The sequence below is a fragment of the Hipposideros armiger genome, unplaced genomic scaffold, assembly GCF_001890085.2.
Source record: "Hipposideros armiger isolate ML-2016 unplaced genomic scaffold, ASM189008v1 scaffold_240, whole genome shotgun sequence".
Lineage (NCBI taxonomy): Eukaryota > Metazoa > Chordata > Mammalia > Chiroptera > Hipposideridae > Hipposideros > Hipposideros armiger.
In genome coordinates, this window is record NW_017731590.1 from 2,371,010 (window position 1) to 2,387,760 (window position 16,751).

Here is a 16,751-nt window from a genome sequence, read left to right on the forward strand (position 1 = left end):
ATGGTGCCAACTTGGGCCAGTGAAGCAGCGTCCTCCACAACTAGACTGAAGAACAAAACAACAGCAACTTGTCTGTTCCCCTTCCCCCAATTCCCCACCGCTGTTCCCATCCCCCCAATTCCCCAATAAAAATCTTTAAAAAACAAACAAACAAACAAACAAACAAGAAACTATCAATATAAACTTCAAGCTTTACTGGACATTCTTCCATAGCAGTAATATTGACCATCAATATTATGTCTCCTTTTCTTGCACAGATGGCAGAACTTTGTTGAGTTGTTGAGCAGAGCGTCCTCTGATTTGTCATCTGATTTGCCTACAGGTGAGTTCAGCAATATTGTTCCTCAAGGGACCTCCCATTTTCCAGGGCATTCATTGGTTCTGCTGCTTAGCTCCAGTTGTTTGCTTGTTAGGTTTGATCTTATTCTCCCCAGAAATGTAAATGGCTCACCAGTGAAGAAAAAATGAGAGTGAGAATCACCTTAATGGTGATTCTTTTAGGCCAGCTAGATAATAAAAGGCATAACTCTCCCAATTTTATTACATCATGAAGGATTCTTTAGTGATAACCCTTTATGGTGAATGCAGCGCACTTACAGAAGTTGGTGCTATTTATTAGAACTTCGTCACATAGTCTCTTAGATCTAAGAATCCCACAGCTAGGTAATTAGCCTACTCATATCTCACAAAAAAATTCTCCAAGATGCACACACACACACACACACACACACACACACACACACATATTTATTGCAGCATTTTTGCATTTTTTAATGTTTTAAAAATGGAAAAAAAATAAAAAGCTCCTTCAGGGACCATTTAATTAAACTACAGTACATCCAACTGGCAAATCTATGCAGCTATAAAAATAACACGGCTGGCCTGATACAGGAAGATTTCCAAGACATATTAAGTGAAATTATAAGGATGAGTTGGGCAAAATATTGAACAATTAGCAAGTTTTAAATATGCAGGTGAAAAAATATGCATTGATACTAATCTGCTGTTACAATTTCTCTGTTTGCTACATCCACCAACCATTTACTGATAACTCTTTGGATCAAAATACAAGGTACTGAGAGTTTGAGGGGGCAGTATATCAGTTTGTATCGTGCAGAAAAATTGAAACTGCACTAGGTATGTCAAACAGAGGAAATTTACAACAGGGAATTGCGGGATTGGTTATACAAGTATTGGAAGGCTGAAAGAGCACAAGGAGGATGGTGAGTATATTAATTTCCTTAGGGCTGCTGTAACATATGACCACAAACTGGGTGGCTTAAAATAACAGGAATTTATTCTCTCTCAGTTCTGTAATAGAAGTCTGAAATCAATCATGTCAGCAGTGTCATGTTCCTTCTGAAGGCTCTAAACAAGGGTCCTCCCCTGCCTCTTCCAGCTTTGGGTGGCCCCAGGCAGTCCTTGGCTGTGTCTGCATTAACTCCAAACCCTGCCTCTATCTTCACATGGTCTTCCTCCCACAGTGTCTCTTTTGTGTCTCTGTTTCTAATATCACCTCTCCTTTTTCATATAAAGACTCTTCAGTGGATTTAGGGTCCACCTAGCCTTCAACTAATTGAGACCACGCTTGGTGCTGGAGCTGGGGGGTCGTTTTACCAAACCACAGCACTGGGCTGGGGGAGGTGTGGTCTGCACAAAGCAAAATATAATTGCTATCACTATAAGGGGGTAATAAAGGGAGTCGTCCCAGAGAAGGAATGAATGCTGGGGGGAAAAAAAATCAGCTCGTCACAGGCATGGCCCAGGAGGCCCTTTATTTCTGTGAATACTTAACCTACTTCTCTTCACTTTTCATCCTGGCTCAGCTGGGCTGTCTTCTCAGCTATTGGTTGAATGCACCAAACATTCCTCCCTCAAAATATTTCACCTTGCTGTTTCCTGGATTGCTCTTTCCCCAAACATTTGCATGGCTTTCTCCTGTTTCTCCACTCATGGCTCAATTGATGGATTGATTGATGTTTTTGAATTAGTTAATTTTTAATTTTTTAAGATTTGTATTAAACTATAGCTAAATGTCACTTCAGAGAGGACTTGGGCGAATTCCCTATCTAAAATAGCAACTGCCATGACTTTCTATGCCCATAATTGGCTTTAGCTGTGTTTAGTTACTTGACATTATTTTATGTATCTATTTGTTTTGCCCTCCCCAATGGAATTCACACTCCATGAGAAGATTCTATCTTGTTCATTGTAGTGCCTAGCATATAGTAAGCACTTAACAAATGATTGTGTGATGAACGAATGAGTTAGAATCCCAGACCTAACCCTACCTCTGTTGTCATAAGCAGGTAACTGAAACTTTCATTGCCTCAGTTTCCTTATCTGTCAAATGGAGACAGTTTCTATGTCACAGGGCTATTCTTTAGATTAAATAAGAAAACATGTGGGAAATGTCTGGCATGTATAGATAGTTAATATATTATTAGTTTCATTCTCACAAAAGCTTCAGTCAGTAGGTCCAATGAGGCCAGAAGCCATTACTTAAATCAGTTGTTATCTATCCTGACTTCATGTTAGAATTACCTAGGGAATTCTTTAGACATCCTGAGCTGGGTTCTTACCCCTAGAGATTCTGATTTAATTGGCCTGGTGTGACACCTAGGCATTGGTAATTTTTAAAGCTTCCCAGGTGGGAGCACATTAGCAGCCAACACTGAAGACCACTGACTTCAAGTCATTAGTGAGGGAAGGAGGGAAATGGGGATAGAAGCACCGGCTGTGTAGCTATCAGAATCCACTGGAAGCCCTGTAAAACCTGGCCCTTCCAACACCTGGAAATCTTGAGAAGCCAGCTTGGCTTTTTTCTCCCGTACAAATCCTCTACTGGCAGACTAGACAGATGGTTATTATTTATCCTTCCTGCTGTGTTAGTAAAAAAATAGCTCTGCCTTGGGGTTTCTCAAATAGTCTTTACATGTGCAAATCATTACCTTTTTATATGCTTATAGGTATTAGGAGGGAGACAGGGAAGCTTAAGAGACCTGGAAGACTAGCGTGTATTTTTTCCTAATGGATCTTTTAGAAGTGCAGACAGCAGAGAGAGACTGGACTGGGACAAAGTCTAGGTTCTAGATCTGATTCTAAAGGGGGTCATGCATGTGATCAGTGTCCAGAAAAAATGCCTGGCACTTCGTAATTAATGTGAAGTCCTCTTCTCTGGGGAAACTATAGTTGCTTAAGGTCATTAAATAATAACAACACACAAAAAAGTATTGGTATAGAGTATCTTCCCTGTGTTAAGTATTTTGTGTAGGTAATGGTTTAAAATCTCCACATCACTGCAAATTGCTGGTATCATCCCCTTTTCACAAGCTGACAGAATTAGGATCAGAAAGCTTGCATCTGTAAAGGGAAGAATCGGGATTAGCATTCAGATCTAACACCAAAAGTCGTCTTCCTGCCCTATGCTATATACCATTTCTAGACTCCCTTTAACTCTCCAACTCTATGATTCAGAGTAATTTGAACGTTTTTTTCACTTGCAGGTAACAGAAAGCTTTTCTTTCACATACTGGGTAAAATAAGCAGGGGTCAATGCTACTAGGTGATGATGGGTTCCCATGACAACTTAAATTTTCAGCAGATTAAATTAGAGCTGCCTAGAAGGGGCTGCCCTAACTTGCTGTCATCGTGATCCTCATTAAGTGTCTATTAAGTTTTACTTTATGTAGCATGAGTTAGGCATGGGAGAGTAAAGAAATACCAAGAAAATTCCTTCTCTCCTAGGGCCTGAAAAGGAATGGAATTGGAGAAACAGAACTATATAGTCAGTGATTTTATTTTCCAGACTCCATATTGGAGCACATGGTTATCCATTTAGTCAACAAGCATGCATTGAGTACTTATTCTAATGTTGGGTGGTGGGGTTTCAGAAAACATAATGAAATCACATTGTTTTCTCCATCAAGAAGCTGAGGAAGAAGATTCATAATAATTCATAGGTGCAGCATTAAAAGTCTGATAGGTGATTTTTTTTAATCTGATAGGTGAATTTATTTATAGAAACATCCTTATTTAGATAACTCTATTAGTTAACATTTATTGAACAATTGCTATGCTCCAGGTATTTGCTTTACATTTTCTAGTCCATTTAATGCTCACAACAACCTATAGGTTGTATTATTCTCATTTCACAGAAGTGGAAACTGAGACACAGAGAGCGCAAGTAACTTGTCCAAGGTCATGCAGCTCATAGAGAAATGGGCCAGGACTCAAACCCAAGGCCTCTGGCTTCAGAGCCTCTACTCACCACCACTAGGTTACACAGCTGCCCTTTTGTTTACAATGTATTGATTGAACCATTTTTACTGAAAAAAGTGAGACCCAACTCAAAAGCAGTATGTATGTTTAATGGCATATTTGAATTAGGCACTAACTATTGAAGCTGAAACACCCAGAAATCTGTGCTGTGTGGTCGTCACACAGGTTTGTGAAATAAATGAATATGTCATCCAGTCTGATGAAAAGTGCTGAGTGATGAATGAGGGATACCCACAATAAGCGCTAGAGGACTCCAGCAGAGGGTCTCGATGCCTTTTTCCTGCATCCTAAGGATATTTCTCCTGTCCATGAAGGCAGCCGACTGAGCAAGTCATACTTGGACAGTAGAATCCCAAGGTTAGGGACGCTGTTCAAACCTCTTCCCACACAGGACCTCTGACTATTGAAAGGAGCAAGGAAAGGAGAAGACAAAGGTTTCCCCTGACCCTTCAAGCACACACCTGTGTAAAGAGAGGGGCAGAAGTGCCTGCTTCTCTGTGAAGAGGCAGGACCGCCGGAAGAGGCCCCTTCCCACTCCCCAGCCCTCCTGATTCAGGGCGGTTCTACAGGCTGGTATCTCTGCTCATCTGGAGCTCTCTGCTCCATGTGCACCCCCGCCATCACCTTCACCTAGAAACTCCTATTCATCCTTCAGGTCCCCAGTTTAAGGGTCACTTCATCCAAGAAGCCTTCTCTGATCCTCCATCACTCCCACACATACCCCCAAATAAGTTTATTTTCACATTTTCCTTTCTTGTGTTTGTGGTAATTTGTAATTAAGTGATGACTTCGGCAATTATATAGCACCTGCCTCCCCTTTATGAGCTCCACCAGGGCAGGAATCAGCACGTTCTTACCCAGCAGTAGATCCCCACGACCTAATATGGTACCAGCCATGCAGCAGAGCCTCCACATCTTCTCTGCCTGGGTGTGTGTGTGTGTGTGTGTGTGTATGTGAAAATGAAGAGACCAAACTAAACCCTTCCATTTTTTTCTTTCTTGTCCAGGAAGGAAAGTAAAGGAAACCTCTGCCACTCCATTGCAGCCTGAAGTTCCTGAGATGTCTCAAGGCTTAACTGAACATATGGTAGGCACCTGGGTATCTAGAGCTTGGGGAAAGGCTTTATCGATGCTTCGCCTTCCATTCTCTGATGCTGGATGGGGCCCTCTTTGATGTCCACCCAGTGCCTTGATGTCAGACCTTCTTGGACTTTGAGACTTTCCTCCATCAGAGAAGGGAGGCAGCAGAACTCCTAGGGTGGGAGTTGGTTCCTGTCCTAGCTGGTATGCACGCTGAGACCTCTCATCTCCACTTGGTGATGGTCTTGCCATCGGCCCCAAGACATTAAACTTGTAGCATGTGTACAGGTGTCCTTCCAAAGCCTGTGAACAATTTACCAGCTGCCATCAAAATGTGGTTAGGAGACCTATTTTAACATCATAAATGCAGCTTCCAGAAACTGAGGGTGAATTTTTCACCAAATATCACATTTTTAAATATAATAATCTCTTTGATTTAAAAAAAAAATCTGGCAAGCAGTTAAAATCTGTTTTAATATTCCCAGCACTTAGCCAGGAGAAGATGCAGACAGAATTGAAAACCAGCCTGAGTTTTTCTGTTGTTGTTTTTTAAATGCCTGGATTAGAACATAATTCATCTTAAAATGACGGGAGGCCTCTTCATACACTTCACACTTTGAAATATTTTAGAAAATAGTATCCATTTTGGCAAGCCACTTGCCATGCAAGAAACAACAGCAAATGCTTTTCTCCTTGAGTGTTAAGTGTGTTGTGAATAAGATTATAAAAAATATACTTTGCTCTTTTATTTTGCCTCTTGTTTGAGGATTTCACTGCATCTCTGCAATAATTGATTCTTCTCACATTCCTGTATAAACAGCATTCATTGTCCCACTTTTTAGAAAATTGAAGCAGAGGTTTGGTAAAGTAACTTTCTTATTGCCCCACAGAAAATCATTCATTTACTCACTTATTCACTCAATAAACATGTCTTGAGAACCAACTATGTGCCAGACCTATCCAGACCTTGAAGATACACACATTACTATCTCACAGGCCCAGTCTCCAAACCTGGAAGAGGAGAGAGGTACTCTAACAGACAACTACAATATCCTGTAGTAAGTGCTGTGATGGATAAAAGGGCAATGAACAACCACCCCTCACCCAGCCTGGGGCTGTCAGGAAAGGCTTCCCACATGAAGTGAAATATGATTGGGGTCTTGAAGGATGAGTAGGAGCCCACCCAATCAAGGCATTGGTGGCAAAAAAAGGGCTTTTACAACAGAGCAAACAGACTATATAAGGCCTAAAACAGCTCATTTTTTTCTCATTTTATGTGGCTGGAGAAAAAGATATATAAGTAGGATTGAAAGAAGATAAGCAAGGATGAAAACTTGAATGATCTTAGGCACCAAGCAAGGAACCTGGACTTCATTCGGACACAGTGGGACCAAAACACTACAAGTTGTGTGAGTGAGTGAGTGAGTGAGTGAGTGAGCACGCGAATGAGTTGAGCCTAATTCAGGTCTGTACAAATTTCCCCTTTCCCTGTCTTTAAAAGGTAAAAAAAGTGTTGAACTATCTGAAGAAATATAAAATTATTTAAAGTCAGTTTCTCATATTCAAGGATCTCTTTGAACTCACCCAAATCATCCACCAAACTGTATGCAAATGTATGCATTTACCTGTGCAGATTACCTAAAGCTTTCATCAGATTTCTAATGTGGTCCAAAGTTCTCTGATAAGACTTACTACTCTATTTCCTTTATGAAATTTTCAGCTTTTCCCAAAATTGATTTTATCAACGTAGCATGCTTTTATATTAATCTCTTAAAATTTACTGGTTGCTGTAATCCATGTTTATTAGTGAACTCAAAAATGTACCTTCTTATTGCAATTACTATTCTTTAGAGTGAAGGGATTTTCATAGCTTTTATGTGAGAAGTTTGAGACAAAAGTACAAAATTGGAGAAACTCAGGTATTGAAAGTTGGTGGAAGCAAGATGGTATGCAAAAGTTAGAGGCATAAATCTATGGTGAATGCATTAAGACGATTTGGATTACAATTAACAGAACCAACTCTACCAACTTAATTTATTGGAAGGCTAGAATAGCATATTATGCTTCCTAAGGATAGAAATGTAACAGTGATCTAAAATCAGGTACTTGAACATCATCATAACTTCCTGTATCTTTTCTCTCCTCTCTGCTTTCAGCTTCATATCTCTCCTATCTATCTATCATCTATCTATATCTTTCTCAGCAGACCAGCTTTTTCTTGTTTCCAGTACAGAGTAGAACACCTGCTAGAGTAGATCCCCATTTGTCTATCTCTCTGTCTTTATCTCTCACAAATACTTCCCAAATCACTGGTCAATGTGATTATCGGCCCATTTTACATTAGACACCCTGTCTTGTACTAAATACTTAGACACACAGCAGTTGTCTCTACAACCATGTGGATCAGAGGAGCAACCCTTGCTGAAAAGCGGGGTTGGTCAGATCAAATAATAGATGCCCACTCTCTCTACATGGGCAGTGACAGAATGTTTTATACAGCACTGCTGGGACCTGTTTGTCTATTTATTCTAAAAACATCTCTATTTTGTACTGGACATGGCATTAGGATACCAAGGTGAGCTAGACATAACCTCTATACCCTCATTCTAGTTTTGTGTCTGCCATTTACTGTATGATCTTAGTCAGTCAGTTTCATTCACTGGGCCTCAGCTTCCTTTGTTAAATGAATAGGACAGACAGAGCTAGAGGTGCTTTCTGGTCTATTATAATGAGCCCACAAGCCTAAGGTAATATCACGAGTATTTCAATCACTCTTTGTCAAGAACTTCACACTCATGATCCAGAAGTTTTTCCCACCAAGAAATTACAAGCATTTCCTGAAACGCATCTCCTGTGAGTCCCTCTAATATAAAGCAGAGCAGAACATCATGAAAAGTCTCAGCTAATTACAAAAACCTTTGCTTTGTATAAATCAGAACTGCAAACTGAATAAAGTCATGATTTCACCCTTCTCCTTAAAAAACAAAAAGCACTCAACATTGTAGTTTATATCCAACAAGACTTGGCAGACATGGCTGTATGGCACTAAAGATTTGAAACTCGTCCCCCTAGCTTTACAAAGCCAGACCTTGCAATAAATCTTACTAGTTGTGTGGCCTCATCTTTGGCCAAAAGACTGCAGGAGTTCTGGGTGGTGAATGTGTTGCCAGTGAGATGTTTGTGTTTTTTGGTAGAAAACTCCAGAAGAGGAGCTGCAGTCAGAAAACCTTCCTGCTGAGACTTCATCCCCCAAAGACCCCCTGAGCTCTTTGACAATCAGGCCAGCCTCACAGCCTTTTCTTAGTCCAATGATGAAGAACAAGCCTGAAGAATGTGAGACATGGATCGACAGGTTCAGGAAGCTAGAAAACGCCCTCTACCTGTGTGATCTGAGTAATACAGGTAAAGTGTGAAGCTTAGAGCCGATGTACCTTCTCCTCTTTGTGTTCTGGTCTAAAAGTGGATACCTCATTTTCTTTCACTTCTTAACAAATGCAATTTGTATGTAAACCATGTGCCTGGCACTGTGCTGAGCACAATCAGGAAATACAAAGATAAATCGGACATGAATTTCCCCTCCCCAGGTTACTTATAGTTTCTTTGTGTCTCTGATCCTTTTACCACTCTGCTATCTGAGTCTAACCCATAATCCCATCTTGTCCCTAATGGAAATATTGCAGCATGCCTGCTAATAGGCTGAATTCCAAACTTCTGAGCAAGGAAAAAATCTGGTCCCTGTCCACCTACGAGTCTCTTCTCCTTCAACTGTTATTTCAGCATATTTTACCCACTCATAATGAATACCTTTCCTTCTTCAGGCTAGCCTTGCTTTCTCCTGTGACTGGCCTTTTCTAACTTTATGCCCTCCATCTGAGCTGCCTGCCTGTCCTCTACCTGCCCCACCCCCTTCTAGCTCCTATTTTGTCTACTTGGCTAAACATCTTATATGTTAGAACTCAAGCTGTACTCCTCTGAGACTCCCCTGGTTTCCCCAGACAGATCTAGGCAAACCTTTATCTGGACTCTCAGAGTTCTTTAATATCCATTTTCATATTTGATATGTTGTATTTTTTTTTATTAAGAGGCTTAGTACTATCTCACCAGCAGACTATATTCTTTTTTTTTATCCCCAGCACCCTGCACAAATCTGTTTAACTTTTTTTGAGGCAACAAATAAATGAATGAATGTACATAAATAACTAAATCCAAGATGGAAGGTGGTAAATGCTATTAGAGTGTGCATTCAGAGAAAGGAGAATTCCTTCTTAGTGAGGTGATCAGGGACCGGATCACAATTTGAAATGGATCATTAAAGATAAAGTGCAGTTTGTATACAAAGGAGTAAAATAGAGGGCTCTTTCTGACAAAGGTGCAAGTTGGCCAAACAAAGTGTTATGTTAAAAAGTTTGTTTTGGATAGAATATAGGGACTATTGAGAAGAATATTAATTGTATGTCAACTGTAATTTAAAAACAAAAATAAATAAAAAAGAAAATAATTAAACATTTTAAAAGAATAATACTAAATGGTAACGGTGGAGATATGGGATGTGGTCAGATCTAGTAAGCTCTTAGATGCCAGAACATGGAATTTGGACTGAATTCAAAGACAGCAAGCAGCATTGTGAGTTTCTAAGCAGGGTATGATGAAGTTGTATTTCAGAAAGATTCTTGATGGCTATGAATGAATAAAAGACAAAAATGAAAGCCGGAAACGGAGAAAGGACACTACTGCAACGTTCAAGTGAGAGAGGATGAATTTCAGAACTCAGAGACTTGGGGAATGGAAAGGAGGGAGCATACACAAAAGCACATGGACTCAAACTGTTGTATTTAAATCACATATTGTGGCTCATGAAGAGTTAGTGTATAATATGTGGAGTCTGAAAACATCAAACTCATAGAAACAGAGAATAGAATTGTGGTTGCTGGGGAAAATGTGGAGATTTTAGTCAAAGGGTACAAACTTCCACTTATAAGATGAGTAAGTCCCGAGGGTCTAATGTACAATATGGTGCACATTAACAATACTGCACTGTGTACTTGAAAACTGGTGTGAGAGTAGAACTTTAATATGCTCACCATAACAACAACAACAAAATGGTAATTACGTGAAATAAAGGATTTGTTAACTAACCTTATTGTGGTAAACATTTTGCAATATATATGTATCAAATCATCACATTGCCCACCTTAAACTTATACTCTGCTATATCTCAATAAAACTGGAAATAATTAATTTTTTAAAAAAGAGTTAGTGTTCACATTAGTACTCTCTAGAAGTAATCATATAACAATAGCAATGCCAGTCATTTCATCCTCTCTGTGTGTTTTTCTTTTTTGTTTCATTTTGTTTTGAATTTCCACACCAAATTAATTCTAGAACATATCAAGTATAACTACCCTACAATACCCAAGGACTTTTAATAATTATACCAAAGAGAGGGACAAATAAAAGTTTTAAATGAAAATTTATTTCACTTAATTAGAAAATCATTTATTAAATATCTGTTATGATATCTGGCACTGTATTAGAGGCTGGACCAGGAGGGAAATGAGAAAGAATGAGACATGGTCTCTGGCCTCAAGGAACTTTTAGGTAAGAGGGTAAGACAGAGAGTCTGGTAATAGTTAAATGCCAATGTCCTTTTAAGACAGCATATAGTAAAGTATTATAATTAAAGACATATATAAGAGTTAGAGTCCAAAGGAAAGAGAGAAGAAAAGAAGCTCATTGTCTAATGTGAGCTGGGGTACTCAGAGAGGGCTCCATGCAGGAGAGAGCTTGGAGAGGTTAGCCTTGAGGACAGGTAGACTTTGGATAGCTGGGTAGGGCATTGCGAGTTTGAAATCATCTTCTGCAAAGATTTGAAGGTGGAAATGAGTATGAAGGGGAAGGCAGTGAACAAGACAGGAGTGGAGGTTCCTACTGGATTGGATAGTAAAGTTGAGACCCTATTATGAATCCTGAGGGCTAGCGTTGAGCTTTATTCTCTACTCAGTGTCCACCAAAGCTTCAACCAGAGGAGAATACAATGAAAGCTGAGATTGATAATTTAGAGAAGATATTGTAAAAAAAGGAGATCAAAGGGTTATTGAAATACTCATGAATCTAGGTATTCATACCAGGACTATGAGAACAGTGATGAAGTTACAAACAAAACTGAAACAAAATACAGAGTAGAAAGAAAAGACATTTCTAAAGAAACAAATGCTGATTTGCAATGATGGATGATGGATCATAAAGTTAGTTGCTAAGAGACTCCCCAAAGACTGGGACCTTTCTCATACTCCTGAACTGTTCTGAGGAAAAACGGAGTTTTGTTGACTTTGGAGGCAGATTCCAGCAGACTTGAAATGCCTTTCTCATGGCCTCTTCACTATTTATGCCTGTTTTCTCTGTTTCTATGAAATTCATTAGTTCAACAGCCAAAGAATGTGTCAGCCAGATCTGGGAATATCTATAACTATCTTTAATGAGGAAAGAGGATTAACTGAGGTCATTTTGTTGGTTTATTAACCACAGTCTTTAGCAGACCACCACGGCCCCATTCTAGACACTGAGCAGATGATACCTACTTTGCCCACTGATGAATCACTGTGCTTTATTATGTGCAAGGAAATATGTAGGCCAGGGTTTTCTTCATCCAGGATGAAGGCAGACCATCCATCATCAACTTAGCATTTCTGGGAACCTACTTTGTGCTTATTCTCTAATGGGGGTTGTCAAGAAAACATCCTTGAGGAGAAGGAATAAGGAATGACTGAATAACTGGTCATGTTTTCTCAAGAAAGAAGCGTAGTTGAGATAAATGTTTGGGTGAATGGTAGAGTGAGAATTTTCCCAGTGCACTAAAGGCTCGATAGAAAGTATTTTAGAGTTCAAGGAGGCAGAATGCAATGAGAGTCCTTAAGGACTTGCTCTGTGTGGGTCTGGACTTTACATACACTGCACCGCCAACTCCACACATCAACCACATGCTGAAGGGATTGGTGTCCTAACTGACTGAGGAGAAAGCCAAGCTCAAAGTGATAAGATAATAGCCAGTGGGAAGGTAAGCCACAATTCTAACTCAGTTCTATTGGACTTCCCAATACACCAAGCTCCCATGACATACCAGAAAGAGCATGCGGTGTTTTTGTTGTTGCTATTGTTGTTTCTTAATTGTTAATTTTCAATTACAGTTGACATGCAATATTATATTAGTTTTAGGTATACAGCATAGTGATTAGACATTTATACAACTTACAAAGTGATCACCCCAGTAAGTCTAGAACCCATCTGACACCATACATAGTTATTATAATGTTATTGACTATATTCCCTATGCTGTACTTTACAGCCCCATGACTGTTTTTGTTTGTTTGTTTGTTTGCTTTTTTGTGTGTTTTTTCCCCCAGCCTACACCGTCGCTGGCGACTCATGGCAGCCTAGCTCCAGGTTGAGCTGCTGTTCAGCATCTTAGCTGTAGAGGGCAGTGTCACTGGCCCTCATATGTGGGATCCGAACCGGGGCCCTCTGGTATCCCAAGCCAGTTCTTAACCAACGCGCCACTTGGCCGGCCCCCCATGACTGTTTTTATAACTGGCAATTTGCACATCTTGATCCCTTCCCCTTTTTCACCCTTCCCCCACAATGCCCTCCCCGCATTTGGCAACCATCAATGTGTTCTCTGTATCTATGAGTTTGTTTCGTTTTCTTGCCTTGTTTATTTTGTTTTTAAGCTTCCACATGTAAGTGAAATCATATGGTATTTGCTTTTTGCTTTGTTTGTTTCTTTGTTTTTACCAAAAGACCTAGATTCAAGTCCAGACTTCACCAATTTCTGAGTCCTGAAAACTAGCCACTTATATTCTCTAGGCCTGATAATAATAAAACATACCTCCCAGATATGAGACAGGATCAAATGAGATTTGAAAATTCTTTGTAAACTGTAAAATGAAGTGGATGTTAAAGAGGTTCGTTCTTATTATTATGTCATTCATTTTGATTCTGGTGGGAGGACAGGCTTTCTAACACTAAGATGGATTATGAGGGTTATTTTATGCAGCTGTCCTGGGCAGCCCCTAATGACACTAAATTAGACAGATACAAATTTCAGTCAATGGACTTTCGTTTGACAGCAGGAATCCCCTACTAATGGTAAAGCTTAGAAAATAGTAGAAAATACCCCCCCACACCCATCCACACACATACCAGTGGTGATTCCTAGATGTTGTTTAACATTACTTCTAATTTTTAATTAAAATGTAAGTTATATTATATAGAGGGTGCCAAAAAAAAGTATACACATTTTAATAAAGGAAATCTGTGTTAGAATTGTAATACTCAATATATCCCAATAACAAAAGATGAATACAAGTGACATTTGTCTTCTGCAACTACAAGAGGTGCTCAAAGTGGTTACCATCAGTGTCCAGACACTTCTGATTACAGCGAACTACTGCTTGAGTAATATTGACCAAAGTGTCCACTTGTATACATTTTTTTGGCACCCCTGGTATTTCAATCATTTTTTTCTTATTAAAATAAACTTTTATATATTTTAAATAATGTTGATGATATTATTATTATAATTATCCTATAATAATACCTGCATTAATGAGTGCTTACCAGTTTTGGGCATTTTGCTAAGCAATTACGATTTTTTTATTTTCATAGAATTCAATTATCCCTATTTTAAAGTTGAAGAAACTGAGGCTCAAAAAGTTAAAATAACTTTCCCAGTCACTTATTCCAAAGCCCATGACTTATATTTCCAGAGGCAGGATATGAGGAGGTGTCCCGAGGGGTCAAACCCAGGCCAGACCAAGAAAAGCCACCTAACCCAAAAATCTAGAAAGATGCAATTGGCTAACTCAAAGAGATTTCTGCAGAGAAAAAAACAAACATTCTCATAGAAGAGACAGACAATAAGCCTAAATAGGAGACAACAAACAAATTGGGATAGGATGGGATGGCATAGGTTAGGACTATACAGGACAGAATAGAAGTGAATGGAATAAATCACATTAGTTCCCCACCTGTGTGTAGCCTGCTGTCATGAACAGCCATTAGAGGAGAGTTCAGAAGGAAGCATTCTCACTTAATTTGCATGTTCAAATACAAAGAGTACTTTGGTAGCTTGAACAGAGATGACAGGTATTCACTAGACCTAACTCTTACGGGCTGGAAGTGGCTTTCTACAAGTGACCAGTGGACAGCCTCTGGACTCTTGGAGAAAGAATTTTACAATCATTATTACGGTCTGCATAAGCATAGTGGAGTAGAAAAGCAACATGCAAGGGATGTAGCTTTCATCCCTATAACAGATATTTAAAATCTTTTCATCAACATTTGTAGCATAGATCTTTACAATCAAGGACCATATTTAGAAAACAATATGAGCCCGACTTGAAACAATTTCTTCCCCCTCATTCTATAATCCAGTGGGGTGATTTAATGCATGGACTCGAGCAACCTTGGGCAAGTGACTTACCATCTCCATGCCTCAGTTTCCCCCTCTGTACAATGGGTGGTCATGAGGATTGATTAAGTTAATATTGGTAAAATGCTTACAGGGATGCCTGAAACATTTTTTATATATTTATTTTTTATTTTTTATTATATATATATATATATATATATATATAAAATTATCAGTCATTATACTTATTATTGTCAATAACAATAACATTATTGTTATTGTTACATTTTAGTTCATTTTGGGCACATCTTATTGCCCCAACTGGATGGGGGAGTTTCCTGAGGTAACAGACCATTCTCTGAATCCTCTATATTCCCAAGCACAGTATCTTACATATATAAGTTCACAATTAGGGGCTTGTGAATGAGTTTTTTATCTTGGCTGATGCCATGTTCTGCACTTAAACTCTTCTCCGTAACTATCAAAATCTACCTAACCTTCCCGTGGAAAAATACATTGTAACACGTGGGTACCAGAGTACACCCTGTGATGATAAGCAACACCATCTTTATTAATAGAGATTCAGACTCTGAGCCACAAGAAGTTACATGATTTACCTGTGATTACACAACAAGCAGGAGGGAATCATGCAGTAAATACATTTCCAGAAATACTCAAAAATGTGCTGTTTGAACACTGCACGTTTAGGAATATGTGTGGATACTTCACAGACAGAAGTAAACCAGGACAATTGGAAATTACTTTTAGCAGGCAACCAACCCACCTGTTTCAAAAATTGGCTTTTAAAGTTTTATGACTACAAAAAACAAGCTTAAATTGCTTTAGAATCTAAAAATGGATTTTATTGCTCCCCCATCTTCTCTCCCCAAAGTCACCCTCAAATTCCTCCAGACATATCTGATATATAGCTGGACTAGAAATATCTTTTTAGGGTGTCACTTGATTTTTAAGAAGCTTAAAGTTTCAAAATATTAGCATTTCCCATTTACTCTGAGGTCATTCAAGCTCATTCATCTTTTTTCTCTTTTTTTGTTCTCTCCATCTTCTTTTAAAAACTTCCCACCCACCCAACCTAATCACAGGAGTCCTGGAGAAGGACCGAGCCAAACGCCTCATTCACAACTACAATCTCATTTACAACCTGTCCCTGAGCCCTCGGAAAATCGACCAGGCCTTGAAGAGATTTCGTTCGGGAGGAAATATGCTCTTGGAGCCAGCACTCCAGTACTTAAAGGAGCTATGATAACAAGCCCATATTGTGAGAACAGATGTTTCCTTTATCTCTCTTTTTACCCAGACACGTGTTTCTCCCCAGCCTGAGTGTCGTGGTGGAGGCACTGTCAGAGCTGAGGCTGATGCCGCTATTGTAGACACTTTGGACTTGGACTTGATTTCTGGCTGTGATGCTTGCTCCTAGGCAGCTCAACATGATCCGAGAAAAACAAGGTTTTCTCTTTTGAGGCGGCAAGAACCCAATTTCTTAAAATCCCCTTCTATTCTAATAAAGCGTATTATTAATGTTACATATGTTTCTACATTGCTGATCAAACTGTGTTTTTGCAAACTGTGCAATTCTGTACAGTAAAAAACACACTAGATGTCAGCTCCCCAAAATGCCTGTCACATAATAGACCTAAATATATCGTTTTTTTTGATAAGTCGGTCAGCCCTTCCTCTTAGTCACTATTCTGGGGAGGATTTCCACATTGTAAGAAAATAATAAAAGTATTAGCAATGTATTATCTTAATACTAAGTCAAAGTAGAATGCTAAGTGAGGTTTCCTGAACAAGTCCAGTATTTTCTCTAGTACAGAACAAGATGATATTACACTGTCTCCAGGATATTTTCCCAGAGTACTGGATAGACGTCCTCGAGTACTTCTATCACAAGTACTAGACAAAAGATTCTGGAGATAGGTAGCATCATCTTTGCTCCCTCTGGCAGGAAAATCGAGCAAAACGT

At 39.2% G+C, this 16,751-nt stretch overlaps 1 protein-coding gene across 2 annotated transcripts in view; it reads left to right on the plus strand.

Annotated features, from left to right (window-relative positions):
- The window catches only part of CUNH1orf87 (chromosome unknown C1orf87 homolog), a 76,101-nt gene extending 59,794 nt beyond the window's left edge, over nt 1–16,307 (plus strand). For both annotated transcript variants that reach the window (XM_019655485.1, XM_019655484.1), the window contains 4 exons: nt 258–322; nt 5,289–5,368; nt 8,556–8,763; nt 15,871–16,307. In XM_019655485.1, the coding sequence (XP_019511030.1) occupies nt 258–322; nt 5,289–5,368; nt 8,556–8,763; nt 15,871–16,031 (514 nt within the window). In that variant the 3' untranslated portion in view covers nt 16,032–16,307. The remainder of the gene's footprint in view (nt 1–257; nt 323–5,288; nt 5,369–8,555; nt 8,764–15,870) is intronic.
- Nucleotides 16,308–16,751: the final 444 nt, after the last annotated feature.